This window comes from Bos taurus, chromosome 19 (genome assembly GCF_002263795.3).
Source record: "Bos taurus isolate L1 Dominette 01449 registration number 42190680 breed Hereford chromosome 19, ARS-UCD2.0, whole genome shotgun sequence".
NCBI lineage: Eukaryota > Metazoa > Chordata > Mammalia > Artiodactyla > Bovidae > Bos > Bos taurus.
The window spans coordinates 50892597-50920546 of NC_037346.1; the positions used below are offsets into that span (position 1 = coordinate 50892597).

General features: G+C 59.7%; 2 protein-coding genes and 1 non-coding gene across 6 annotated transcripts; all 3 read right to left on the bottom strand.

The window, feature by feature from the left end:
- Positions 1-35: 35 nt before the first annotated feature.
- On the bottom strand, positions 36-27950 carry ASPSCR1 (ASPSCR1 tether for SLC2A4, UBX domain containing). Of its 4 annotated transcripts, none has more exon segments than NM_001104980.1 (16): positions 36-132; positions 215-390; positions 467-536; positions 767-818; positions 4190-4242; positions 4760-4822; positions 5245-5311; positions 5684-5765; positions 5976-6115; positions 15024-15459; positions 15807-15880; positions 16874-16931; positions 22431-22531; positions 23827-23941; positions 26888-26943; positions 27836-27950. In NM_001104980.1, coding segments are annotated over 16 exon segments (1659 nt in total). In that variant the 5' UTR covers positions 27938-27950; the 3' UTR covers positions 36-118.
- LOC132343110 (uncharacterized) lies at positions 8500-15017 on the bottom strand. Its single transcript, XM_059878609.1, has one exon. The coding sequence runs from the start codon at positions 10709-10711 to the stop codon at positions 9728-9730; it is 984 nt and encodes a 327-aa protein (XP_059734592.1). The 5' UTR covers positions 10712-15017; the 3' UTR covers positions 8500-9727.
- MIR2346 (microRNA mir-2346) lies at positions 14658-14736 on the bottom strand. The gene has a single exon (NR_031285.1). It is a non-coding gene; the product is annotated as a microRNA mir-2346 (primary transcript).

Here is a 27950-nt window from a genome sequence, read left to right on the forward strand (position 1 = left end):
CGAAGGACCCTCCCCTGGAAAAGATGACAGGAGGGTCTCAAGAGAGGCTCGCGTCTTTATTCCCGCTCAGGGTGGGCAGGGGTCCTGTGGCTGGCAGAGTGGGCACCTCTGGCGGCTCTCACCTCTTCCCGGCTGCAAGGCAAACACAGGGTGACCTCGGGGCCCCGGGCCCCTGCCCGTAGCCCCTCCCTGCCTGGCCACGCCCCCAGGGTACCTGGCAGCTTCAACCACTTGGGCACTTTGCCCAGATCCCTCCTCACAGGCTGCGTTGTCCCCCGGCTGGGCTCAGGGGGCCCCACTGCCCCTTCCTCAGCAGCTGGCTCCAAGTCAAGGGGTGCAGGGTCAGGGGCTGGCGGTGGGGGCGGGCTTCCCGCCGCCCTGGACATGCACCTGAAAAGAGGGCGTGAGGGCCGAGGTGCCGGAGGCGGCGCTGCACCAGTGGCCCCCCGCCCTCGCGAAGACGCACCTGGCCACGAGCACGTCGGCTGCAGACGGGGAGACGGTGTGTTCCAGCAGCCTGGGCTCCAGGTAGCTGCCTGCAGGAGGCCCGGTGCACCCTCAGGCCACAGACGGGACCCCACCTGCCTACCGCTGCTTTGCTCTGGGAGGGAGTATGGCCCAACCCTGGGGAGCAGTAGGGTATAGGGGTATCGGGGCCACAGGTCTCCCTCCCAGACCCGAAGTCCTCTGCTCTGGGGCATCTCAGGAACTGGAAGTGGGGCCCAGGGCTGGTTGGCACTGGTGGGCAGAGAGGGACCCTACCCACCTGTTGGCTCCTCAGGTCCAAAGTGCACAAGGGCAGTGGGGAAGAGGTTTGCCTGCAGGGAGGGCGGAGAGGAGCTCAGGGACCAAGTGGGCACCGTGGGGCACAGGATGGCAGGGAGGAGCAGGGAGGGCTGCAGCCCGCTTCCGTGCTGGCCTCACGGGCACCGCATCTCTTAGGCCCAGGGCTCCAATGAGGAGGCCTACAGCCCCACCAGGCCCCTCCCATCACACCGCCCGCTGCCCAGCTTCACCTGTTCCTTCTCTGGCACCAACCCCAGTGTGAGCCAGGCCAGGGCATCAAACTACAGGGTCCTGCCAGGGCCCAGCCCCAAGCACCAACTGAACAGGAAGCTCCTATGGTGTGCGTGCTCTGGCATTTTTAACTGCCTCCCCTTCCTGCCCAGGTCCCAGGGTCAACGCTTAATATTCTGAAGGCTGTGGCCACCCCCACCCTCACCAGAGACTACAGGAGACATCGAGAGGTCAGAGGAGATGCGGATGAACAGAAGTGCACGGATGGGGATGGGGGCATGGGGGCGCAAGGTGGCCGCCAACACAGGCGCAGCCCGCTGTGCCCCCACCAGCCCCCCCGACCTCTGCTGCCCAAGAATGGAGGGGGGACCCTGTAGGGGCTGACAGGTGAGCCCGGTCCACTGGGAGCAGCTGGATGGGAAGCGGGTGCGCCATGTGCAGGGCTCTCCAGGGGGGCCCAGGCATGGGGAAGTGGGCAGGGGGCCTCTTGGAGCCAAGCTGCTTTGGGAGCCTGGGCCCAGAGGTGCCCCCAGGCCTACTGCCTTGACCTGAAAGCTCACATAAGGGTTCCCTGACTTGGCACTGGGTCACCTTATGAGGAAAAGCCAGTGCTAGCCAGTGTGAAGCCCCTCCTGCAGGGTAGGGGGTCCCCACATTCTTCCTGGCACCCTGTCCATGGGGGTGGTGGCACAAGATTTCCGCTCAAGGACTGGCCCCACCTGCACAGGACGCATCACACGGCCCCTGAAACGTCCCTGGAGGCCTCCTAGGCAGGAGGCCAGACTATGGTGCAGAAATCAGGGCTGTAGGAGAGGATCCCAGAGCCCCCCAGCATCATCACCTGCTTCCACTCCCACCTCTGCGTCCGAGGCAGGAGTGGCTGCAACCCCCAGAGCTGGCCTGAGGAGAAGCAAGGCCACCACCCAGAGCCGTGTCCTCAGCCCTTGGCGGAAGGGCCGCAGCTGCCAGCTGAGCGTGTCCTCTCAGCTCTGAGCTCTTGGAATTGGGTGGGGACTATTAATAGAAGGAAGCTTCGAAGACCTGGAATGCTGGGATTGCAGGCAAAGCAGAGGAACAGAAAAGGGCCATGAACGCTCTGAAACCCCACTCTGAGGCCTGGGATCCCAGCCTGCTGTGGAGGGATGGCCTGGATGGTGTTTGGGGGCTGCCCCCGGCCCTGGAGGCACCGGAATTTGGAGGGGCTGGAAACAGGTAGGACAGTGCCTCAACCTTTCTCAGGTGGCCAACCCACTAAGCACTGGTAGGATCGTCCCAGTGGGGCCATATAGGGGCTGCAGAGCTTAAAGCCTTAAAGGGCCCCTCTGGGCCCCTCAAGGCAGCTCTTCTGGAACCTGGTCTCCCTGCTTGCCCTCTGCACCTGCTGGAAGCCCCCCACCTGCCAGCTTGTGTCCCAGGGGACGACCCCACTGGAAAAAGGGGTGAGTAGAAAGCACAGAAGACCACCATGACTCCAGGAGGGAGGCGCACCCCTCTGGTCAGGCTGACAAAGTTCACAGATCGTGGTAGTCTTCAGGGCCCTCTCAGGGCATCACCGAGGGGTGGGGCTTGATGCTGGGGCTCTGGGGGAGGCCGTGAGGGGAGCTGAGACAGGAGCAAAGGGAGGTCCCTGAGGCTCGGGGCTGCACCAGCACAAAGGGGGCTCGGACCCAGGAAGCAGGTATGACGGGGGCTGTTGGGGACCTCTGTGTCCATGGATGGCATCCTTGGCAACCGCCCATCCTCAACCTCACCCGTCTCGCCCAACAGTCACTCTCCTGGCCCCGTGACCAAAACAGGCAGCTAGGCTTCCAACCCCAACACCCACCCTGAGCTGTCACTTCCTGGGGCACAGGACTGGCCCCCAGGCAGCCTCCAGGGCAGCCGGCAGCCAGCACGGGGCCTGCCAGGGACATGAAAGCCGGCAGCTTCCGCACCCGCTCACCCGCGGGAGGGAGGAAGGCTTCCTTCCCTGAGCCCTGCCAGCTCTCTGATCGCGGGCGGGCAGGGGCGCCACCCCAAGAGGAGGCCCCACGGCTCCAGGGCGAGCTGACGGATGAAAGGAGACGGCTGCTAGTAGCAGGGGGCAGAGTGTCACCAGGAATCAGGCCGCGTGGGCGGACAGGCAGCACCCCAGGGTTCCTAATTGGAGGGGTTGCCTGGACGCTGGCCTCTCTCCATCCCAAAGCATCTTCCAAATTCAATGTTTATCAACAGGCTGGCCAAAGAGGGAGAGTGGGAGGGAGGGAGGGAGGGAGGCAGGGCGGGTGGGGATAGGAGGAGGCCCTGTGCCTCTGGGGCTCGGGGCGGGGGGGGGGGGGGGCGGGGGGAGGGGGGCGCTGCAGAAGGGGGCTGAGAAGGGGGAGTGGGAATGTGGGGAAGCACCCTGTTCCCACCAACCTCGACTCCTTTCCTTGGGAGGCTTCTAGACTCTCTGCTGGTCTGGCCCCATTCCCCCAAGATGGTGGCAGCCCCAGGCAGCAAGCAGATCCCCTTGCCCCAACTCAGACCTCTGCAGGGCCTGCTGGCCATTTAACAAAGGCCAGCCTCTGTTACTAATTAAAATATCTGAAGAAACTTTAAGAGGAAACCATTAGGCCAGAGGGCTGGGGAGGCCCCGGGCTGCTCTCCTGGGGTGAAGGGACAGGACATTCCTCCTGGCTCTGGACTGCAGCCCAGCAGGGCACCGGATCCACACTCCTCACCCTGGGAGCTCTGGGGGCCCCCAGTGCCCAGGGAGGGCCTGCCATGGCATTCCCAGTGGAGGCCATGGGATCCAGGGGACAGAAAGGGGCAGGGCAGAAGGCCTGGCAGCAGCCCCTCCAGTCTGCAGCCAAACTTGCCTGGCAGCTGGCACCCCAGGGGCCTCCTGGGCGGCTGGCCACCTGAACTGAGGCCTCTGACCCTTGGTCCTTCGGGGGTCCCTGAGCAGCCCCACGTGCCAGCCCCTTCTCACCCAGATCCAGGGGCAGTCCTGGCTCAAGCCGGCAGCAGCCAGCTGAACAAGCCCATCCCCACTGAAGCAGGAGGCACGAGAGACTGGAAAGCCCCAAAACTGCCTTCAGAGGCACTCTGGTACAAGTTCAACCCTCAACAAGGCCTTATCATACTTCTAACTGTGGCCTCACCCGCCCTCCCTGGCAACTGTCCCTCCCAGGCTGGCCCCAGACGGTACCTGAAAGAGGGTCAGCGTGTGGTCGTCCAGGATGGTTTTTGGAGGAGCGATGACTGCGGAGAGGTGGTTGTCTGCACCAGGAAGTGCCCTGCCCCTCCCCTCCCCCCATCACCACCCCCACCTTTTGCCCATGCTTGCCCCTACACCCCCGACCCCGCTCCTAGAACAGGCTTGAGTGAGCCGGAGGATTTCTGAAGCAGCCCCCTCAGCTCACATCTCCCTGTCCGTCTCTCGGCTGTTGCAAAAACAGCCAGAAGCTGGGGAGAGAGCCAGGGGCAGACTCACCGCAGGGGAACACCTGACCCCTCAACCCCCCAGATGTGCTCCAGAGGTGGCCAGCAGCTCTCCCTGACACCCCCTCCCCCAGCCCCCACCTCGCCCAGGGCAGGTGGGCAGCAGAGGGCACAGGAGTACTGAGCAGAGCAATGGTCACCCTCCTTCCCAGACTCATGCTCAGGCCCCAGCACAAGACCCACCAGCCCCCGCTGCTGCTTCTGTGGGAAAAGCTACTTCAAGCCCCGACTGAGAGGGACCGGGGCGGCTGAAAGGAGGTCCCAAGGAAGCACTCACACAGGTAGAACGGCAGCTCGGGGTTGCCCAGGTGGCTCCTCACGAAGTCCCGCAAGTCCCCCACTGCAGGAGGAAGGGTGGGTAAGCAGGCACCCCACTCCAGGGCCACCCCCCCTGCAATGGGACAAGCCAGGTCCAACCTCTGTGCAGACCATTCCCCCCAGGTCACGGAGGACCCCACTCAAAACTGGTGGCATGGCTGTCTTTCTTCTAGGTGAGCTGCAGTCCCAGGCCAGAGACCCCGGTACTGGGTGTAGGCGAGCCCATCTTCTCTGTGTGCCCCTCTGTCCCACCAATGCCAGAACAGGTGGGTGCATGAAGGGCACCCAGTCCCAGAGGCACTGCCCAGCTGCTCTGTCAGGCCTCTGGCGAAGAGCCGGCCCCCAGCCCTGTGCCCACTGCCTGCCCCAGAGCCCAGATGGAAAGAGCCTGGAGGGGCTTGCGGGGCCTCCCGCCCTCCTGGCCGCCCAGACGGGGCTGCTTACCGGTCTCGCTGGGGCGGAAGAAGCCCTGCAGGATGTAGCGGTCAGGAAACAGGACCCTCAGGACCACCTAGGCCAGGACAAGCCGGGTTGTCAGCAGGACAGCTGGAGCCCAACCCAGGCAGCCATATCCCTGGGCCCACAGTGGCCAGGCCTCCCCGACACTGGGTTGGCACCCCCTCACCTTGGCTGCCCCCTGAAACTCCTGGCCATGCGCTGGACGCGAGGACCAGACAAGTACCCACGTGCACTTGTGAAAACACAGTGACATTTTTCATCTTAAAACGGGGCTGACTGGTTCATTAACAAACCGCAGCCCTGCCGGCCTGGGCTGAAGTACAGGAGACCATGGCCAGTGGCCTGTGGGCTGCGAGAACCACAGGAGGCCCCAGCGCAGAGCCGTGCGGAGACCGCACCACCCCCAACCCCGCCCCCGGGGTACCTTAGGGTAGCGCTGCAGCTTCTCTTTCATCTGAGCCTCCCTGAAGGCCTTGGTCACCAAGGGCGCTTCTTCTAGGCGCTTCCTGGGGAGGGGGCGGGCAGTAGTGAAGGTCCCAGGTCTCCCCAGCCAGAGCGGAGGCCCACACCAGCTGGACTCAGCTTCTCCCTCAGGCTCTGTGAGCTGCTCCCCGCCACAGGCCCAGACAGGACTAAGCATGCTCTGCCTGGGCCCCCCACCCTCCGAGGTGCTGCTGAGCGCATGGGTGTATCAGAAGGAACCAGGGCACACCCACCGCTCACTCTTGAGTTGGGCCAAGCGTCTTCTGACGTCGTCCACGGTCACCTCAAAGAACTCATCAGGCAGCTCCGCAGGCCAGGCCTGCAGCAGCACCTCCAGGTCCGGGTGGCACACCACGGGGTCTCGGTCCACTGGCTGAGCAGGCAGAGAGCTCAGCTTATGCAGGGCCTGCGAGGGGCCCAGGCTCCCCACCCCGAGGGGCTGGGCTGGCCATGCAGACCCCAGCTGACCCTGTGCTGCCGGCCCCACCTGTCAGCCCGTGGCCAGGCTCCAGGGTGGGGCATGGGGTGCCCACGCCTCTCCAGGACCAGGGCCCCTCCCCCCAGGCCCATCCACTCAGCAATGACAATGCCAAGACCCTCACCAACAGGGCACAGGGCCCGAGGATCTCAGCGCAGCCAGGTCAGACGGCACCCTGACTATTGGGGGGACTTGGACAGTGAATGAACAGCAGCATCTCTGTTCTCATCCTGTCTTCACGGGGGCTCCCCAAGAGCCCCAGGAAGCCACCTGCTATCAGTCTCCCAAAGTGGGGAACAAAACTGGGGAACAGTACCCTGGTCAGGGCCACGTCAGGGATTCCATGGGAGGGGCAGGACAAGTAACAGCCCCTAAATTAGAGGTTTGGCAAAAACCTGCCAGCCGCTGGCCCCATAGCTAGACTGACCCCACCTCCCCTCCCTGGGGGAGCAGTCAGCCCCGCCCTCTGCCCATCGTGGGGACACAGGAAGGGACAGCCTCTCTCCTAATTGGCAGCCAACGGCGACAGAAATTACAAGGCAGGGCTCACTCTGCTTGTGGTGCCTCCGGGTGTGGCCCAACTGACGACGGGGCAAGATACCTTCACGATGCTGAGGCTGCCTACGGAGCCCGGCCAGACGGAGGTATCCTGTGGGGCCCACACCAGGTCCTGCCCTCCCTTTCACGGACCGTCCACAAACGTCTGGGGTGAGGCCTCTCTCGCCTCCTGCTCCTGCCTGCCCTCTCCTCCACGCCCCAGCCTTGCACAGGAATCCCACCCTCTGCCTTCGACACCCAGCGCCGGGCTCATCCCTTCCTGTACTCTGGCCCGAGCCCAGCCCTGCTGGCTCTGAAAGTCAGACTCACCATCCTGGAGCTGGCCAGTGCACCTGCCAGGTGGCCCAGGGCTGTTCCCCCAGCCACCCCCGAGGCCCTGCCTGCCCAGGCCAGCAGGTCTCTGCCATTCCTGAGCGCACAGCTGAGTCACGCCTCGTAACAAAGGGCAGTGGGCTCTCGCCAGGAAGGCCCTCTGATCTCAGGGCATTGGTGGCAGGGTGGTTAGGAAAGACTGGCTGAGGCCTGGGCAGTGGGGTCGGTAGGTGGCTGACCGAGGCCCCTGGGGGTTGCCCCCTCAAAGCCACAACCCTCCTGCAGCCCACAGGCAGTCCACGCCAAGCTTTTTATAACAAGATGCCAGGCGCCAGGCTGCCCCCCACAGCCACGGCGCCTGCATTCCAGAAGGGCCGAGCACTCGCCTGGGCTCCTGGGGGAGGGTGAGGGCAGACATGGATGTGCCTGAGCTGGGCACCGCAGTGTCCACAAGTGCCAGGCCCCTGGGCGCGTGAGCAGAGAGCCCATAGGCAACCCTGCCCCAGTCCCGCCCTCAGAGGGCCGTGTGGGCACACGAGTGAGTTGCCCTGAGAATCCAGCCATCAGGTGACCTACGGTCTGTGGCCTGGAGCTGAGCCTGACCATCCAGAAGTGCCCCTGATCTCCGGGGGACACACTGGTGAAGCCCGACCCCGAGAGCGTGGGGCCGCTCTGGCCTCTTCGTCCTGGGCGCTTCCAGCGCACAGCCCAGGGGTGACCTGGAGGACCGCAGCCCTCCCACAACTTCCACAACTTCCTGAACAAGGACGTGGGCGACATCAGCCTTTGGCTTCATGCTGCTCAGGGGCCACTGACCTTCAGTCAGACCGTAAACTGACAGAAATCTCTCTGTGTTGGATCTACCCTCAATTCATGCCCCTCTTCCCACACATGCCTCAGCTCTGCTCCAGAAGCCCGTCTGTCTGTCCAACAGCAGCCTGGAGCCAGGGTCCCACGTGGGAGCCAGAGGGCCAGGGAGAGCCACCTCGAGATGACTCTGACTTGCCCGCGTCGTCTGCACCTTGGGGAAACTCCCTGCTCCTGGGCAGAGGAGCCAGGGGTCTGATGCCGCCCATCAGAGCCCAGACCACCCAAGTCCCAGAGCTGCTGCCTTGATCCAGCCCCAGGAGGGCCCTGTCCCACGAGAAGAGTGGATTTCCATGGCTGGTTGGTAGGACGCATCACCCTGTCCTACCAAGTGACCAAGGGAGAAGCCAGGGGGCCTCAAACACCTCCACACAGCCTGTGCAGTGGAGTTATTTCCACTGCAAAGAGGAGAGATACCAGCAAAGGGAAGAGGGCCTGACAGCTCCACGTGGGAGGAAGTGCGGCAGACACGGCACCAGGGGAGGCCAAGCCTCGGCCCCGCTCACTTCAGATGCTCTGCCGGCAATCTGGCCCTCATTTGCTGTTCCTTCACCCGCCGTTCCTTGGTCATGGGCAGTTATTACGCACACAGCTCTCATCCTAGATGGATTCATGGAGATGTTTTTGGATAGAGACTAGAAGTCTAGGATGAGACACCATCAGGGGAGGAAAAAGAGAGGCCCACAATGGCCACTGTCAGGGGCCTTGGCGCCCTCACCACAGAGACTGGGTTCCTGTGTGCTGGTCGAGGGCCAGAGCCCCCGATTCTGGGATGGGGCTCCAAGATGAAACCCCCGCTGTGGGGTGGCAGGCTTGGAACCTCCTCAGCACACCTGACAGCTTGTCTTCACAGCCCAGAACTCCAGGTCTACTCTTCAAGAGCCTGCGGGAGCTGCTTGGAGGATGCGTCTCCACCAAGAACACAATGTCACCAGGCCTGGGTCATCCTGGCAAAACTTCAAGTTTTCCATCACTGGCTCAGAGTCCAGCTCCTGAAGGCTGTCAGTATTCAGGGCAGCGACTGGCTCTGACTCCCCCACCCCTTAACCCCCGGAATGCCAGAGGAGCCGGTCTCTCCCCTGATGGCCTCCACGCTGTGGGCATCTGTCAGCGAGAAGATGAACAGAATGATGAGGCAGCAGCCAGGGCCCGGGGCCTGAGTCCACGGAGTTGCGAGGTGGGGGGTCTATACGACTGCCCGTGGCAGATGAGCAAACAGGCACTGTCCTGAGGGGAGGCACAGCGGGTGTCTGCAGGCTCCAAGGGTAGGGCCTTAAGGGACCCAACCCTGCTGGTGAAACACCCCGCAGGGGTCCCTCATTTCCTGCAAACACGCGACCCTGGCAAAGATTCCCTTGTCGCAGCCTCCACCAAAGTTATTACAGACAAGACAGCACCCAGAAAACCAGAAAGGAGGAAAGTAGATGCGAAGAGTGGATGAGTCAGGGTGTCTGCGAACTGGATGAAACTGGCAAGGGGGACAGACGGCACCTGGGGAGGGACGAGACCCTCCGGAGGTGGGATGACAGGAGCACCCTCTGCGGCTGATGTTCAGAGGAGGCCCCGAGCAATGGCCTGAGGCTGGACAGACAGTGGACTGACACCTGGGCCACTTGGTCATGGGGACTTGGGAACCAGCCACCAGCTGTGGACGGCCACCAGCACCTTTAGAAAGAACCGCAGCCACCAGGGGACAGGCCCTTTGAGGGAGACCCGAGGGGAGGAAGTGAGGGCACCGCCCACTGTCAGCAGCACTCCAGGTCAGTGAGGTCACAGGCACAGCCAGGGGCTGGGCCTGGAGGGGACAGGGCACCGGGCCAAGATCTGGGCCCATGGCATCCCCCGACAGCTGGTGGACATGCTCCAGTGGCCACCGCACAAGTGGCTGAGGACCCACTTGGGCACACGAGGGTCCCTTCGTGTCAGAAGCGGCCTCACTGCCCGCTGAGGTTTCATTTTCTTGACGGTAATTTTCCAGGACGTGATGACACAGGGAGAAAAAATGCAGAAACTATTTGGAGGTGACCTCAACCCCAGATTTTCCAGCTTCCCTGTGAGGGCTCTTGTGTCCCTCCCGCCTCCCTCTTGCCCAGACTGTCCTCTGACAATGCTTTTTGGTAACAGGGAATGTGAAGCGTTTCCCCTTGAGGCTTGGAGCTGAAATGAATCACTACGCGGGAGGGACGTGGGCCAAGCCTCCGTCACTCTGAGCCGGCCGCCCTCCGGAGCGTGCGCCGAGCCAACGCGAGGCCAGGCCTGACTGGCGAGGTCACACTCAACCTGAGCCCCGCACCCGCCGGGCCCGTCATGACACAGGCAGAAGCCAGGTCTGCCCCAGCCCGGGGCCGAGGTCCACACCTGACTCTGCCTGCCTTCCGAGCAGGAAAAACCAGAGCGGATCTTAAAAGAGAAACGCTGGGCTGCAACAGCGACACGGGCAGTTTGAAGCCAGCATCTCTGTGCACACAGTGCACAAACCCCCAAGGACTGAAATGAGCAGACGCGGGGCGTGGGGTGGCTCTCCTCATCCACAGGGGAAGACGCGTGTTCCAGGCCAGCAGGCCCGGGAGTGAACGCACACAGCGGACCAGGGCCAGGCGCAATCCCACACAGGGAGCCCCGGGGCCCAATCAGGATGGGGGCCCGCCAACCAGGCCTCCTGGCCCTGTGGGCGGCTCTGGGTACCAAAAGATGTGCCAGTGGCCGGGGTGCCCTGCCCGCCTGTTCTCCATCATGGCTCCGCAGGCTGGGCATCTGTCTCTCCCCTGAGTCCAGTCATGGCTGACAGAGCACAGGGACAGCTGGAGGGCACCTGCCGGTCACCAGGCTTCAGAAACCGCCTTGAGACTCAGCTGGGGCCTTCTAAGCGGCTGACCTATCTGCCAAAAACCCTCAGAGGACATCCCAATTAAGGCCAAGGCTGGCGCCCGCGGGTATCCAATCACCAGCAGGTCAGGGACAGCTCATACCCACCCTGGGTTCACACACAGGGGACAGTGAGCTGTGCTCTTGGGGGGCTGTCATGGACAGACACCCCAGACCAAGAGAAGGAGGGCGGCAAGCCAGCAAGAGGCGCTGCTCCCAGTCCACCCCAGCCCCCAGGTCCTGGCCAGGGTCCCCCCAGTCCGGTGTGTTCTAAACCTTCCAGTAACCGGGGACAGCCATAGATGAAGCTGATGCCTGCCCCAAGGTGTGGGTGCGAGGTGCAGAGCAAGTCCACGGGGCCACGTCTCCAAGGGAAGAGACCACCCCCCAGAGGGTGGGGGGCAGGCAGGGAGACGGCGGCCAGCCAGCCCTGCCTAGGGGGTCGGGGCCTTTGATCACGAACCCCTGTGCCAGCTGCGTGGGGGGATGCCTGCTGGGAGCACGGCCCAGCAGCACAAAGAGCTGCGGGGCAGCCTCCTGGGCCAGAGGAAGGACTTCAAAGGACAGGCCAGGGGCCGCCGGGCAGCCCCAACCTCTCCCCGCACCCGGTTCTGACGGCCAGTAAAACTACCTTCTAATAATTAATGTTCTGACATCAAAGGCAGGAGCCGCCCGGGTCTGTAAACCATCCTGGGCCTCAGCCGAGGACCTGCCTGTATTTCATCCTGTCTCTTCTGACTCTTCATTCAAATCCAAAACCACACACAGGCAAAACATTAATGGGAAACTTGGAAACTCTTCTTGATTACTAAAATGTACCTTTGAAGTTCCCCCAAAAGTTCTGTTTTGTTCCCTTCTCCCCTCCCCCAGGACTCGAGGGGACACAAAGCAGACACCATGTGGCCAGCCAGGCCTCCGGGTGCGCGGCCGTCAGTGTGACAGGAGGCGCGAGGCAGGCGGGTGGGCGGGGGATGCTCCACAATCAACCAGCTGCTGGGGCTCCCAGATCAAAGACACGCACTGCTGGCGGCCAGGCGGACCCTCCCCAGGACCCCTCCTTCCTGGGGCCCCTGGGGTCAGCACTCGGGGATGCACTGGGAACCTGCGCCTGACAGCAACCACTACCAGGCCGGCACCAGCCCAAGCCACTCCCCACACAGACATGGGTGTCAGCGGGTTCCCAAGAGATGCAGAGAGCCACAGGATTTAGGTTGGGAGGAGGAGACAGCCAGCCCCAGTTCTAGCTTTCTGGCCCCCAAACTCAGGGACCCCTCCCCCAAAGGGCAGGCCTGAAGGGAGTCAGGACCCCAGCCCTGGTTCACCCCAACCACAAGGCTCTGCATTCAACCACTGATTCTGGGCCCAGGTGATGAGACTGGGGGCTTCATACTACTATTTAATGCAGCCCAAACATTAGTGTAGAAACCAGTGGGGTCCCTGAAAGGCCAGGGTACCATCACTAACTCCCTAGGATGGCCATTCATGGGGCTTGGGACTGGCTCAGTCCCCACCCCACCTCCAACACCCCCCTCCCACCACCATCCGTTTCAGCAGGAGGAGACCTCCGATGCCTGTTCCTCTGCAGGGACTCAGGCTCTGTTTCATGGCCAAGCTGCCCCACCTTCCCACAACACACAGGCACAGGTGCCCCTACTTTCCACTCTCCTCCGGTGTGTGACCTGGAGCAAGAGTCCCTTTCAGGGACCCCACTGGCTTCTACACTGATGTTTGGGCTGCATTAAATAGTAGTATGAAGCCCTCAGTCTCATCACCTGGGCCCAGAATCAGTGGTTGAGTGCAGAGCCTTGTGGTTGGGGTGAACCAGGCCCGGGGATCTAACTCCCTTCAGGCCTGCCCTTTGGGGGAGGGGCCCCTGAGTTTGGGGGCCAGAAAGCCAGGAAGGGGGCTCTAGAAGAGACAGGGTGCAGGCAGGCTCCAGCACTAACACATCAGTGCAACTGCAACTAACAGCCCAGCTAAACACATCACTGAAACTGTGCCCTGGAGTGCAAGGATGGCTTGAGCAGAGAAATCTACCCAAAACCACAGCATGCAAATGAACTCAAGGAGACATAAGGTGTGGAGTTACCTCAATTCAGGAAAAGCAGTTTATAAAATAACCACACTGACGATAAAGAAAAATTCTCAGAGAATTAGAAATAAAAACCCTTGATTTGATAAAGAGACTTTTCACTGTCTTCAGCATCCTTCACAGATAAACTAAGATTACTCCCTGTAAGATCAAGGTCAAGATAAGAATGCTCACTAAATTTGCTATTCAACAGACACCAGAAACCCAATCACTGCTATACAACAAACAAAAAAAAAAAAAAAGAAAGAAAGAAGAACCCAAAGAAAAAGATAAAACTGACATTATTTGCAGACTCCAAGTGACACTGAGAAACTGCTGGAACCAGGAAAGCAGGTGAGCATCCCACCACCCAGGTGGAGCCTCACCACCCTCACTCCAGAAGCTCCCAGTCCAGGCAGGGAATCCTGCAATGGCTCTCCATCACCTGCAAGGGTGATTTGTAAAGAGCATTTTCTTCTGGCAGCGGCATCCTTCTCATCACATAAAACCTCAAGTGGATCCTGAGTGGAGGGTGGGCACATGGAGTCACTCTGGCTGGAAGGAAGGGGAGAGGAGGGTGGAGAACCTGGGGGCCCCACTCCGAAGGTGCAGCAGTGTCTCAGACAATGCCCACAGGCACCTGTGCAACCTCAAGGGCTCCAGAGGTGAGCATCTGCCGCCAGGCTGCCAACCCAGGCTGGCGCCACCATAAGGTCTCCATTAGGAAAGACCCTCTCCAGCCACAAGCCAGAGGCCTAAGCTGGACTCTGGATGAATGCACAGAGCCTCCTTAGGGGCCAAGCCCAGGAGGCAGGGTGCCCAAGACAGTCCCAGGGCAAGACATTCCTTGGTGCCCAGGAACCCAAGACACTGAGAAATCTACAACATGCCATTCCTGAAAACAGGGTCTGTGAGCACTGCTGAGGGAACAGTCACAAAGAGGGACACAAGCCCATGGGGGCTTTGCCCTGTGACTCATGAAAGCCCTCCTGGACAAAGTCCCAGAGGCACTCCGAGGGGAAAGTCCTGCATCGGCACCCAGCTCAAGCACCTGATCCAACAGAAGTCATGCCTGTCCTCCCTCTTAGGAGCTCTGCCAAGACTGCAACTGACCAGGGCAGGGCTGGCCTGACCTACAGAAGACCAGAGATGGCCTTGGGGGCTGGCACCATCAGACAGCGGGGAGGCAGACACTGGCCACATGCCTCACTTCTGCAGAGATGCTGGCCACCTGGGGGTCCCCTTGCTCAGCATGATCCAAGATGCAGGGTTCCGGCCACTGTGCATGTCTGTGTATGGTCAGAGCAAAAGATGGGAGCGGGCCTCACTGCAGGGGAGGGTGTGAGACTCACGATAGCTCAAAGGTGCCCACAGACAGCCTCAACATCTACAAAAGCCCCACGCTGCCCTGATGGCAGGTGTCTATGCAGTAAGCTGTACTGGGTTGACCAAAAAGTTCGTTCTGGTTTTTCCATAGTATCTTACAGAAAAACCTGAATGAGCTTTTGGGCCAACCCAATACCTCAACAGAGTTGATCAGACAGGAAAATGGCGTCACAGAGGCAACCCAGAGCCTGCGCCCTTCCATCCGAGCTCAGAGAGGGCCATGCACCTTCCTCCCAGCCGTGGCTCAGGTGGCCACCAGGAACTTTCCACAAATGTCCAGAAGAGATGTCCAAGGCCCGACCACAAGGCCACAACATTTGTGAAGAGTGAGCAACTTCACCCTCTTCTGGCCAGCAATGGGACACAACGGGTGAGCTGGGGAACGCCTGGCTCAGGAGTAAAGGTGGCATGGCACAATCAAGGCCAAACCACCTTCACATCAGTGCCGGTCAAACCCACCAGCCTAGCAGAAGGCGAGGTACCAGCTCTGAGGCTCTAGAAAGGATGGCTCTGTTGACTGTGACGTGGCCACAGGGACACACAGGTTTGTCAAAACCCATCTACAGTACATCTAAAGTGGTGCCTCAAGAAAGTTAATTTCAAGCAAAACAAAGCCAAAACATCACTTCCCTGAGAAGATGAAAACGTACCCAAGTGACCCTGCTGTACCCTAGGCTGACCAGCCACGAGGTCAGGTGCTGTCAGGAAAAAAGACTCCAGTGCCCAGCCCAGCTCACCCCTTACCGGCTCCGGCTCTGGCTGGGGCTCTTGGCCAGGCCTCGACTTCTTCGGCTTGGAGGGGCCTGCAGGGCTGGAGAAGGACTTTGGCAGTTTGGCTGAAGATGACATCAGAGGCCTGGCAGACCCGGAGGAGCCCCCCAGTCGCTGTCCCCCACCAGAGAAAGGAACAAAAGGGGCAGGTGGGGGCTCCTTCGAGATCTGCTTCGCCTGAGCATCTGCTGGTTTCGGGCCTAGGCCATCCACGCGGCTGGCACCCGGGCTCACTGCCTCATCCTTACGGCTCACATCGCCCTGGCTGAGCCCTGCCGAATTCAGCGGGAGCAGAGGGCTGCTGGCTGCCTGGTCAGCCGACATGGAGGGGGTCGGGCTTCCTGGGCTTTTGCTCCAGGAGGCCCCAGGCTCCTGTTTGCTGGCAGGGTCACATCGCTTCATGGAAAACCTGAGTGGAGAGGCCCAGAAAGCAAGTGAAACTCCACACGTGGAGCCCTGGGTCTCATGGTGCCGCCCCCTAGCCTCTGATGACTACCAAACTGAACCCAGTGCCCCAAAAGCACCCCACAGCCCTTCCCAACCCACCTCACCTCCCGGGGCAAGGAATGTGCATGGGGTCACCATGCCAACCCTGCCAAGGGCAGATCCCCCCACCCGACGCTGCACCCTAGGGTGCCCAGCCCCCAGGCTGTGGGCAGGAGAAGCCACCGGCAAGGGTCTGGGCATCCCCATGTTTCCTGATGCCTTTCCTGTGAGACCCCCGTTTTCTAAACCACACTCAAAAACACGCCCCACCTGATGATCGCACTGCCCCCAGTAAGGCCCAGCGACTGCAGCGTGGTGCTCTGCAAGGCGGCTCTGCCGGTCACCTGTGAGGGGGACAGGACATCCTGCTGACCCCGTGCTGATGCAGCTCCCCATCCGCTGAGCCCGCCACATGCTGCCTCCCCGAGCCTGGGCACTATGTCACAGCACTGTGGGGTCGCCCTGCCAGCCCCAGCACCCAGAAGGCCTGGGTCCAGCTTCTGCACCCCAATCTACACCTGAGCATTTGTCTGCTCATCCATGTCTGTCTCCCCAACCCCACCCCATCCGAGGTCTGGGTGGGCAGGGCTCAGGCCTGGGTTAGCCACATCTGGCCAGCTAATGAACCCCCTGAGGGCCGGGACTGACCACGATGGCCTCGATCTGGGCCCAGGTGCCCAAGGCCCAGTGGTCTCTCTCCTGCAGGAGAAGATGTCTCCCCTCAGGTCCCTCCCACTCATAGCCCTGGAACCCTCACCCTGCTGAGCCCTGGGTCAGGAACCTCAAGCTGGGAAAAATAGTTGGGTGTGGCCCATCCATACCAGGGGCCCCTCGGGGACAGTGGCCACCCTGGGCCAGGAAAGGGCACTTGGCCAGGGTTGAAACAAAAAGCCCCTGTGAGCCAGGGCACTGAGCGCCAGGAGGGTCCCCCGTCACGGGCGGGCGGGGACAGGCAGGGCCTCGGTGCCAGGCCAAGCCTGCACCACGCCACACTCAGTTTTGAAAAAGATCAAAACATGGAGCAAAGCAAATATTTATTAAAATGAAACCACTTTTGTGACTCTTGGGCTTTGAGAGAAGCTGAGAAAACAAACAGGGCTCTGAGGGAGGTTTGGGAGCAGCCCGGGCGGCCCGCGGTCGGTTCCAGCGGAGCCGGCGTCCTGCCTTTTTTCCATGAAACACATCATGCTTTCAGGGCCCAAGTCTGCCCGTTGCTGCTTTGAAAGCAGGTCTGAGGGAGTGAATTTTCCAGATTGGAAAGTGGGGCTGGGCCTGTGTGGCAGCTAGGAGTGGGCGGCGGGGTGCAGGCCAGGTGGGCGGGTCCGCAGCTCACCTACCTCATCCCTCATGTACACGCAGACCGGGCTGGCCTCACACGGCCGCTCCAGACACTCCCTGTGAGGAGAGTGAAGAGAGCATCAAAGGCGGCCCCTGCCCAGGGACACTGCTGCCCTCAGGACGGCACCCTGGCCAGCGCCATGGGGACCCGCCCACCCTGGCCACCCCACAGCTGGCCATCAGCCTGGCGGTCTCCCACCCACCCCTGGCCTCGGGGCTCAGAGCAAACAGAGGACACGGAACAGGGGCCAGGCAGCACCAGTCACCTCTCAGATGTGCCTCACATCTCTGGCAACTGTCCCCACGGTCGGTGATGACAAGTCCTGGGGGACTGTGATCTGAGCTTTTATCTGAACCTGTCCCCTGAGCGGGTTGCTGCCACCAGAAACACCAGAATCACTTGGCACGGATCTATCACACGGACTCCAAGGAGACAGTAGAGCAACCCCGGGACTAACAGGGAGGCGGGCAACAGGCCCGGCCACCAATGCCCCTCCCCTGTAAAGCAGACCCCGAGATGGGAGGGGAGGGCCCTAGGGAAGCATAGCTGGGCATGCTGGAGGGTGGAGGGCATGTAGGTGCACAGTCGGGCACACACTCTCAGGAAAGTCCACACCACTTGCACCGGCCTGTACCTCGACGGCCATCGAGGTTTTAAGCACACAGTGGCCAAGCCCTGGCTTTGGATGGTTAAATTGCTGGTGGCAGGCCTGTGACAACCAACTCAAGTTCATTTCTTCATCTCTGCCTTTCCTAACACATAACCATAGAACCAGCCCCCAAATAAAGGCCCATCCCAGACCCCAGCAGTGCCCCAGGCCTGTCCCTCTCCTCCAGGAAGGGTGATGTGCAGCAGGCAGGAGACCTGAAGCCCCCTTAGGCCATGCAGCTCAGCCCCAGCCGGGCCCCAGGGCTCAAACACAGAAGTGGCTGGGACGGGATTACACAGGTGCTGAGCTGGTAAATGTATGGACACTGGAACACTGCCTGGGCCACCCCAGACCCGGGACAGAGGACCCATGTCCTCTGGGCGGCTTCAGCATGCTTTCTCCCGTCTCTCTTGTCTGCTTTCGTGTTTTACAGGGCCAGGCCTCAAGAAAACACAAGACCCCAAAGTGCCAGAGAGTCAGCCCTTGCCAGGCCCACAAGCTCTTCATCCAGATGCCGAAACAGAGGAGCGAGGGAAGATACTCCAGCAAACAAGATCCCAGGCCCAGAAAGGAAGAAGGAGGGGGAGACACAGGGGTCCTGCTCCTTTCAACGGCAACAGAGACGGCAGCTGCCTGGGCTCAGAAAGCTGGCTGACTGCCCATCGCAAGACAGCGGAGCCCGCTCTGCTCCTGGGGGCTCCGGCCACACGTCCTCCCTCCAAAATCCTCGCCTGCGGCACCTGAGGGCAGCCCAGGAACCGCAAATCACAGACAGGGACAAGAGCACGCAGCACCCGGGAAGGCCGGCCGGCCGGCCTGCCTGCTGTCCTCAGAGGCCTCTGGACATCAAACAGCAGCCCGGCTTTGATGTCGGCTCCTCCAGAGGGATCGGGTTCCCGCATGTGGGATCGGAGAGGAGGCCCCAAAACACGCTGAGGGGAGTGGCAGCTGCAATCGCTTCCAGACTCTCCTGGCCAATTAGCAGACTTCTCGTGTCCAGCCGAGGACAGCGGACCAGGAGGTTCCAGTTCATTGGCGAGCCGAAACCGGCACTCCCTGCCACAGGCCTCGCTGAAGATCCTCATTCTCAGAGGGAACTTGGCAGGGCCCTCCCGGGGACCCGTGCCCCTGGAACTGCCCTCAGCTCCCCCAGCCCAGGCAGGGCCACTGGCCCAATGGGGCGTGCTGGGGAGGATCTTGCTTCACTAAGGCCAGCACACCTGCTCCTGGGGCTGGGCCAGGGGGTCGGCCAAGGCCCTGCTGTCCTTCACCCACCACAGAGAGTGCCACCCTACAGACGTGGGCTCCCGGCAGGGCTCCCAGGGAAGTGATGCTGTGAACGGGGGGCAAGGCAGTTTATCTGGAGCCCCTTCTGTTTCTGTCACCTGTTTGGGCCTGACCAAGCGGGGCTGGTACAAACTCAGGTGCCTCTGACACAAGCCTGGCACCACAACACTCCTGGACAAGAAGAACCAAAACTGACAGAAATCAACCCAAACTAACAGAGCCATGCCTGCAGGCTCAGAGGGGCCCCTGAGGCCACCAGAAGGCCCAAGGGTGGGCGAGGCTATGTCCTGAGGGGCCAGGTGACTCACACCCACCACACTCAGCAACCCAGCCCATAAAGAGATGAGGTTAGCGCCAGATGGAGCAAGAAGGACGAGGACTGGCCAAATCACAGGGATTCCTCCCCCTGAGAAGACAGAACGGGAAGTTTCGAGAGCAAAGTGGCCTCTGGCCCTTCCAAAAAAGGCTGGGGGCGGGGAGGGAGGCCCGCCTGAGACCACGGAATGAAGAGTCCAGCATCTATGCCTTGTGTTAACTGCCCACAAGGCCCTGGGTCTGGGCTCTGCGTGACCACGGCTGGTCCCTAACCTCACAGGCAGCGCTTCTCTGCAGCCCGCAGTGCTTTGGGGACCATACAACCCCAAGAGAACAGGCAGACGGCCTGTCTTTCCCAAGGACCCCTAAATCCCTGCTCTTACTATCCACAGGGTGAACATGGCTGAGATGGACCAGCAGGCTCAGCCATGAAATCAGGCCAGGTGCCCAGGGGCAACGGCTTCAGGGGAGAATCGAGCCTCCATGGCATGCCTGGAGCCTCCCTGCAACAGACGCATGGGAAGTAGAGAGGGGGATGGGCCAGCCCACATGGAGCCAGTGCCGTCCGTAAGAGCTACCAGTCCACACGGGTGCTGAGCACACACAGGGCAGCCGGCCCAGAGGGAGGCCAGCTCCAAGTGTGAGACACGCCGAATTTCAAAGACCTCCTACCAACAAAGAATGTAAAATATCTCCTTTTTCCTGTTGATTACATGTTCAGAGGATAATATTTTGGATATACTGAGTCAAGTTAATTATATTCCTAAAATTAATTGCCCCTGTTTTTACTTTTCTTTGATGTGGCTACCAGAAAATTCTGAATTACCTCCTTGTCCCGCACGTGTGGCCCACATGGCACATCCAGTGGACAGTCTGTCGCTCCAGATGCTGGCATCAGGGCCGGGCCACTGTCCACCGTGATCCCCAAGCAGAGGACCCACCGCCCGACCCACAGTGGACCCGGGATGCCGAGCTCACACCCGCAGCTCCCGGCCATGCACGGCGCCAGTCGCTCAGGGACGCTTACCACTTCCCAAAAGCATCAAGTGAGAAAAACTAACTTCCTGCTTGTCCCACTCTTGGGCACATGGAGACTTGGAATTCCCAGAGCCTCCCACCCACCCAGCCAGTGAGGGAGCTGCTATGAGCCAGCTGGAGCTCCCTCACCACATTGGACCTGTCAGGCGGCCGCCCCCTACTCCGGCAGCAGGGCCCTCTTGTGGCCCCAGCCTGACTGCACCAGTTCACTGGGCATCTGGCCATGGTTTTGGCGCCAAAGCCGCCACCCACCCTCCCACATCTGAACCCTGCTTCACAGTTAGCTAATGCCAGCTTCCAAGCAAAGGCCCAGATCTGCGCTTCTGGAGACAAAGCCTCGGCAAGTGCCATCTACAGGTCCAGCAATTCTGCCTCCAGAGCAGATCTCAGGGCGGAGCAGTCGGCAGCTTGCTCAGAGAGTGCATGTGGTGCGTGTGTGACCTTGTGTGTCTAAAAATGGCTCTGTTTCATCCTCATCCCCAGAACTATCTAGCAAAACAGAGAATTCTAGAACAAATGCATTTCCTACAGTGTTCTGAAGGCACTGCGCGGCCACCATCCTGGTACTACCACGGAGAGCCCAAGCTCGAGCCCGCCACCCCAAGGGTGCGGAACCATCCCTGTATCCCCAGCTCCTGACGAGTCACAGTGATGCCACCAGATGGGGCCCCACGGCCAGGCACAGCCAGCCTGTCACTCGGAAACGCATACCCTTTGGTTCTAGGACCGCTTCCCACCAGCTTCCTCCTGTGCTCTGTTTTCTTTCTAGAGTTGAGGCAGCGGGAGCTGGCAGACTGGCCTGTCCAGACTCCCCATCCTCTGGCCTCGTGCTCGTGTCTGGCCGCTGGCTCTCTGGCTCCTCCAAGGAGGAGGCAGGGCACCGATTCTGCACCCCAGGTCCAAGGTCTGCTCCCACGCCTCTGTGGCCCCACGTGCCCTCAGGCATCTGCTACCACGGGAAGAATGCGCTCAGGCAGGCCACAGATCAGCCAGACCAGCTAACCCTCAGGTGCCTCAGCAGAATGGCAGACCCCTAGTCCAGCAGCACTCCCAGACATGCAGCACACTGGCCTGTGTGTCTGGGATCTTGCCATCTGATCCACAGCTATGGCTGACCCCAGCACCTTGTACTGCAGCTTCCTGATCTGCTTCTGAGAGTTCTTGTTTCTGAACCCTCCTTTTTAATGGCATCCAGCTCCCCAGTTCCAACAGCCTCTCCATCCTCCAAGAAAAGGAACAAATGCTCTTGCCTGTCCTGACAGCTGCTGTCCCTTCCTGTTTACACTGGACTGTCATGTCAGGCTCACTCAAACGTCTGGGCACCTTGGCTTTGAGCTCCCAATTACACTGGGGCTCTGGCCACAGTACAGCTGGCTATCAGTAACCAGGTGGTGATCTGAGGAGCCACCCGTGCCCCCAACACTAGGACCTCCAGAATTCTCACGCTCATCTATCCCCATTCTCGGGACAGTGCGGGCGGAGCCCCACCCTACCCAGGGAACCACCTTCCACATCAGCAGTGTGGAGTCTGCAGGGATCTAGGACCTCATCTCCTTCAGTGCCTGAAGTGGCCCCCCCGCCACCTCCCCTTTTCACCCTCCCCAACCTGTCACCGTGAGGACCCCATCCAGAGTCCCCTCTTCCACAGAGACAAACCTAGTTCTCGGCACTTGAGAAACATCAACTCATAACATCATATCACCCTTGGGAGGCCCAGAGAGGGCAAACAACTTGCCCAAGGCCACACAGCAACCACTATATCCTTCCATGGTCCCTTCCATTCTGTAGCTGGAGACCTTTAAAAGCGGACAAAGACTTCCATCCCACAAAGAAAAATCAGAACTTAAAAGACTACCATTTTGACACTTTCAGAAACAAAGTTTAAACCATTAATCACCAGATAGAAACTGACCCATGGCAACTGTCATTACAGTATTTTCTCTGAATACAACCCATTCTCATGACAAGGGAGTTTTATAGCTGCAGCATTTGTCAGCACCCTACTTCTCTATTCAATGTTCACCAGACTGGAGGGGGTCTCTTGGGTCCCCCACAAGCTCTTCCAGGAGGGCGAGGCCCAGCCATCACACCAGGACACCCAGTAAAGACAGATGAGCTACTGGTGTAGCCCGAAGGCGGCACCAGCAGCGGCTGGTGGAGGCCAAAGCACAGCTCCAGCTTGCAGCTCCGGATCAACCCCAGTGACCACGGCAACATCCCCATGGCGGAGAAAGGCATGGCCCAGAACCTGCTCATCAGCACTTACCTGATCTGGGCAAAGTGGCAGAGAAGCTCCCAGAGCGACTGGCCTGAGCAGAAAGTGTCTTGCAACCTAGAGCCATCGTCTAACTGCAGAGCAATGCGCACCTGAGGGTGAGACGTCGGAGCCAGGTCAGGAAGAGGAGCGCTGTCCTGGCTGCACCCCGCCCAGGTCTGGTCCTCAGGGTACAGGCGGAGGGTACTGTGTTTGCTGAATTTTTTTTAAATAAGTGAGCACACTGTTTTATGAGATGCTTTTAACAATTATCTCCCAAAACAGAGACACAAGTCTACTATAACCCACAAGGGGGATAAATACTCTGGTCCCTCAGTCAAGTGACAGACACACTAAAGCTCAACGTCCCCAGGTGAGGGACCTTGCTCCGCCCATTGTCACCGGGCAGTGACTCTCTAGGTCCGGCTACTCCTGCCCTTCTGGCCAAGGGGCTTCTCCAGGGCACGCTTATTTACATTGTGTGTGTCAGTCGCTCAGTCAGGTCCGATCTGCGACCCCATGGACTGTAACCCACCAGGCTCCTCTTCCAAGGGACTCTCCAAGCGAAAGTACTGGAGTGGGTTGCCATTATTTACATTAAATCCCAATAAAAGACAAAAGAGAAACCCGTCTGTGGGAAAGCCTGAGGGGGTCTCCAGCCATGCCCAAGGAATCCCCTAGGGAAGTCAGTGTTCCTTCCACATCAAAGGCTGAGAACCACAACTGTAATGGAAAAAGAGATCTATCAGGCTCAGCCCCAGGCGCCTGACTCCCGGTGGGCTCTAGACTGAGAACTCACACCGCTGAGGCCCTAGCCTTGTCTTTCACCCGGGATGAAAACTGCTTCCCTGCAGTGTTGGGAGGATTTGTACTTTGGTTCTTAAAGGACCTGCCTGAGCACAAGAGGGTAGCTATCATCATGATTCTCGTCTGTCCGTAGTAATCCACTACCATTTGCTAAATCCCTAGGAAGCAAAAGCTGCGGATTTGGTAGAAAGCAGTGAGCTGCGGTCGGAAGACTCGGGCTGTGACTCGGGCTGTGCTCTCGCTGCGCCCAGTCAGAGGAAGCCTGCGCCTCACCCTGTCCTCATCCCAGAGCTGAGGCTGCACTGGATGCCACACAGAGAGTCCTGCCGGCTCTAAGATTCTTGGCGACATTCTATGGTGAATGCTGCCAGCATGCCGACATGGACACAGCACAAGTAACCGCCCCCACCCCAAAACACTTCAGCACAAATAATGAAAAGTCTAATTTTCAATCATCAGTTTGGGGAATAGAAAAGTGGCTGTCACCTGACTGAGGATGGGACGAGTGCCTCGCGTGCACAGCCCCACAGCCCACCCATCTGCTCATTCCCAGCGGTCTGAAAGGAAGAGCTGGGAGGTGCGGCCGCCGAGAGCTACCTACCATGTTCTCGGGCCCCTCGCGGCTCCGGGAGATGGGCACCATCTCCAACTTGGCGTTATTGGGCAGGTTGGCGAATCGCCACTGGACAGAGAGGTCAAGCACATTCCTCTGAAACCTGCAAAACAGATCAAAGCCTCAGGCTGCCCCCTGACCTGAACACAGCCCAGCACTGCCAAGAGCAGGGTACGAGCAGACGCCCATGTCTGGCCAGCACTTCCACAGTCCCGGGCAGCAAAGCTGCAAGAACTGAGGGATGGCCTGAGAGCCTGCAAAGACAGGGTGGGTCCCTGACTCCAGTAGCGGGTCTTCTGAAGGAAAGAGACTGAGCACTGATACAGTTCGAGCAAGAACAGTGAGAACACAGACAGGTCACCCCTGGGGCAAAGCAAGCGCCTGCTCCCTCAGACCATGGAGCAGCGATCAGTCCAACTACAAACTCAGAAGATGAAAGCACACGTGGGCACAACTGAAGGGCATGCACCTTGCTCTGCACAGAAAAGTTCTAATGGAACAAAGCCCTGTTGCTACTGCCCGGAGCTGCAGCACTCCAGCCACTGCGGCCAATCGCCTGTACTGCAGGCCACTGGCCAAAATGACCTGCTCCCGTCTCCCCTGCTTCCTGCTATCCTTGGAAGCAGGGCCACAACCCCAAAGACCAGTGACAGAGGCAAAGGTTTTAGAGAATCACAAATGGAATGACCTGACCTAAAATCCCCATGGAGAGCTAGGCCCTCACAGTGGCTGGAATATGGGGATAAAGGGCTGAGACCACCATTCCTGGCTCACAAAGCCAGGTCTTCCAACCCTGGAGCAGCACTGTCTCTCTGTCCACGTCCTGCATGTCTTACAGCTGGGGACCTGGCAACTTAGAGCTTCCAACAGATGAGGAAGAGGCCCGCGTGGGCCCACAGCCTCCTCTGACCCTCATGTACAGAGCTCCTGGATCCAAAGACGGATGGTTCCTGGATGGAACTGGTGGGAGCAAAGTGAACTGGTGAGTCAGGAGGGAAATACCCACAGCCAAGAGGACAGGTAGAGAATCCAGCGACCTCCGAGACACCTGCTGGTCTCCACTGGCAGCCAGCTCTCCTGGGAAGCATGGCCAGGGTTGTGATCAGCCTGCTTCACAAACAGGAAACCCAGATGTAAAGTACCTACAGGGAGCCCAGGCCACCCAAAGGCAGTGCTAGGACCACACTGTACAGCTCCTGATATCCAGCTCAGATCACATCTCGTTTGTGGACTGAAAGAGAGTCAGATACCCACACCTGACAAGAGGAGGGACAGAAAGGGGCTTGGGACTTGGAGGCCTTGACACTGTCTCACCTGGGTGAGGGCCGGGAAGGTGTTAGCCAGGTGGCCGTGGAGCCTGCCTGACCCTGGGCCCACTCCTCCTGACCCTCTCTGCTCCCACAAATGCTATGGAAAGGAGAACCACCACTGTTAACCCTACAGATCACTTGGGAGTGAGGAAAGCTCTTGCCCGTAACAGAAAACAGTACTGCCGTGTGGCCGTGATTTTATGACACAGACAGGGGCCAGAATGATTCACCAGAAGAGTGAATAAGAGAACTTATTTATGCCTCTCAGAAGTCAGACCGTGAGCTCCATTTTTAATGACAGTTTAGGAGGGGAGGGGGAACTACAGCACTGGCAAGAGAACATGAGATTTGAATACACAAGAAGTGGTCACCCAGCAGTATGAATACCAAGATGCCTTTGGAAACAATGGTTTTCTGAACATGCAAAGGGCGTCTGGAACACCTAGGAAAGAAGAACTTTGATACCCATCTTCAACACTTTAGAAATTGCCACACAACAACTTCAACGTTAAGTGCAAGACAGGACAGCAGAGCTACGGAAAACTCGAGAAGGGAGGCGCTCGGAGCCCTAGAGATGAGGGGAAGGGGCCTCATGAAGTACACACACGCACGTGGGCAAGAAGCTCCCTTCCTTGGCAGGAGCAGCAGTTTTTAAACAAATTACACAGCCAGTGGATACAAAGAAGACAAGAGAAAAATCAATACATGTTTTAAGAGTCCAACCAGGCACCACATGGAAATCTCAGGCAGGTTCAGGGAGAGCAAAGAAAGAGTACATATCTCTGTGACAGGATGCCAGGGGAAGGCCCAGTACAGGCCCTGGGATTCTCCGTGGCTGGGCAGGAGGCAGGGATCTGGAATGACACGGAGGCATGCCTGCTCAGACCTCTTCTATAGAGCCCCACGTGAGAGGCAGCGCGAGCCAGGTCTAGCAGAGCAGTCTCCCACACCTCGGGCTCCTGTCTACCCCTGATGTGAGGACAGCCATACTGCGAATGCTGTATGCTGCTAAGGTAGGAAGCTCCCCATATGCGACAGAAACCCACACCCACTCGTGTGGGGTTTTGACTCTTTCACTGCCCTAGATTCCAGAATCTGGTGAAACCCCTCTCTTTGGAAAAATGCCTGCACACAAAGACTGGTGCACACAGCTCCAGGGCCTGAGGCCACCAGAAGCTACTTGCAGTTTACAGGTTTCTTCCCATTTCTCCATGATCACCTCTTCTTGCCCTCAGAGCCCCACCAGGAACTTACACAACCAAAGGCCCAGAGCTCTCTGCCATGGTTGGAATGATGGCCCCTAAAAAGATATATCCATAGCCAAACCCCCAGAACTCATGAATGTAAACTTATTTGGAGACAGGGCCTTTGCAGATGAAATTAAGAATCTCGAGATGAGGTCATCCTGGGTTATCTGCTAGGCCCTAAATTCAGAGACAAGTGCCCTGATAAGAGACAGAAGAGGAGAGACACAAACACACAAGGATCAGGGAGGCAGAGACAAGAGGGAAGCAACCACAAGCCCAGGAACACCTGGAGTCCCCCAAAGCTGAAAGAGGTAAGACAGGGTACTCGCCCAGATCTCTGGAGGGGATGCAGCCCCACCAACCCCATCATCAGAGGCTTCTGGCCTCCAGGGAGTGAGAGAATAAACCCACGTGGGCTGAAGCCCCAGCAGGGCCCTGGGTGAAAGGTGGATTATGGATTTGGAGCCAGTGGCCTGGCCAGAGCAAACTCACTTCAGGTCGTACTCGTTGGGGTTGAAGTCCTGCCGACGGCACGTGTCCTCCAGGACCTAAGGGTGAGATGAGGGTGTGAGCCACTGTGTCAGGCCTGGTCGCCCCAGGCGGGGGCAGGCAAGTGCCACTGAGGCAGCTGAGGGCACAGAGTCCACCTCTTGCAGAGCCCGCTGGCTCCGAAGGACAAAGCCTGTAATACAAGTCGTGGACCACCCATTCAGCACCTCCACACACCTCACCTGCAAATCCTGCTTACTCTCTCCTCACTGGGCCTGCTGTGTCAACTCAGTTCTGCGGGACCTTCCACATCAGGCCCTCAACAACTGGCCACCACAGGTATCTTCCTACACACTCAGGGACGCCCCTCCAGCCCTAGACAATAATGTTCAAACTCCAAAGAGAGCCAGCTCAAGGAGGTCCTGGGTTCCCCACTCGACGGAAGCCCCTCTTTCATCACGCTCTGCACACTGAGTTGCCATTCATCGGCTCAGCCCCCTTTCCCACCGTGTCTTCGCGCCGGCCCTTACATAACAGGGCCCAAAAAGCATTTCCAACATAACAGGTTCGACATGGGCCAGCTACCGGGTTAAAGGCAGTAAATGACTCAGCACACGCCGCCACAGAGCACCGAGCCGGAGGGTGACCCTAGAGTGAAGACATGTTGGGCTCGGAGCGCCGCGGGCTCGGATGGGGGTAGCGGGGGCCGCGACCCCAGGCATCCCCTCAAGGAGGCTAGCCAGCCCCCATCCCCAAGCGCCAGAGCCCGACGCGGAAGAGGGCGGGCCCGCCGCGCCATAGGGCTGTTCATTGGCCGCAGCAGGCCCCGCCCCAAGGTTCCCTCCCGGCCCCGCCCCCGCAGCCCTCGGAGCAACCGCAGGAGCGGCGGCGCCACGTCCCAGCCGCCGCGTTTCCGCCTTCCGCTCGCCCGCCGCCCGCCCGCGGCCGCACCTGCAGCAGCACAGTGCTCGGCGTCACCTTCACCGTGTGGCGCCGCCCGTTCGGGGCCAGCACCGACACCGCGGAGCCCCCGCCGCCTGCCGGGGCCGCCATCTTCCGCTCACGT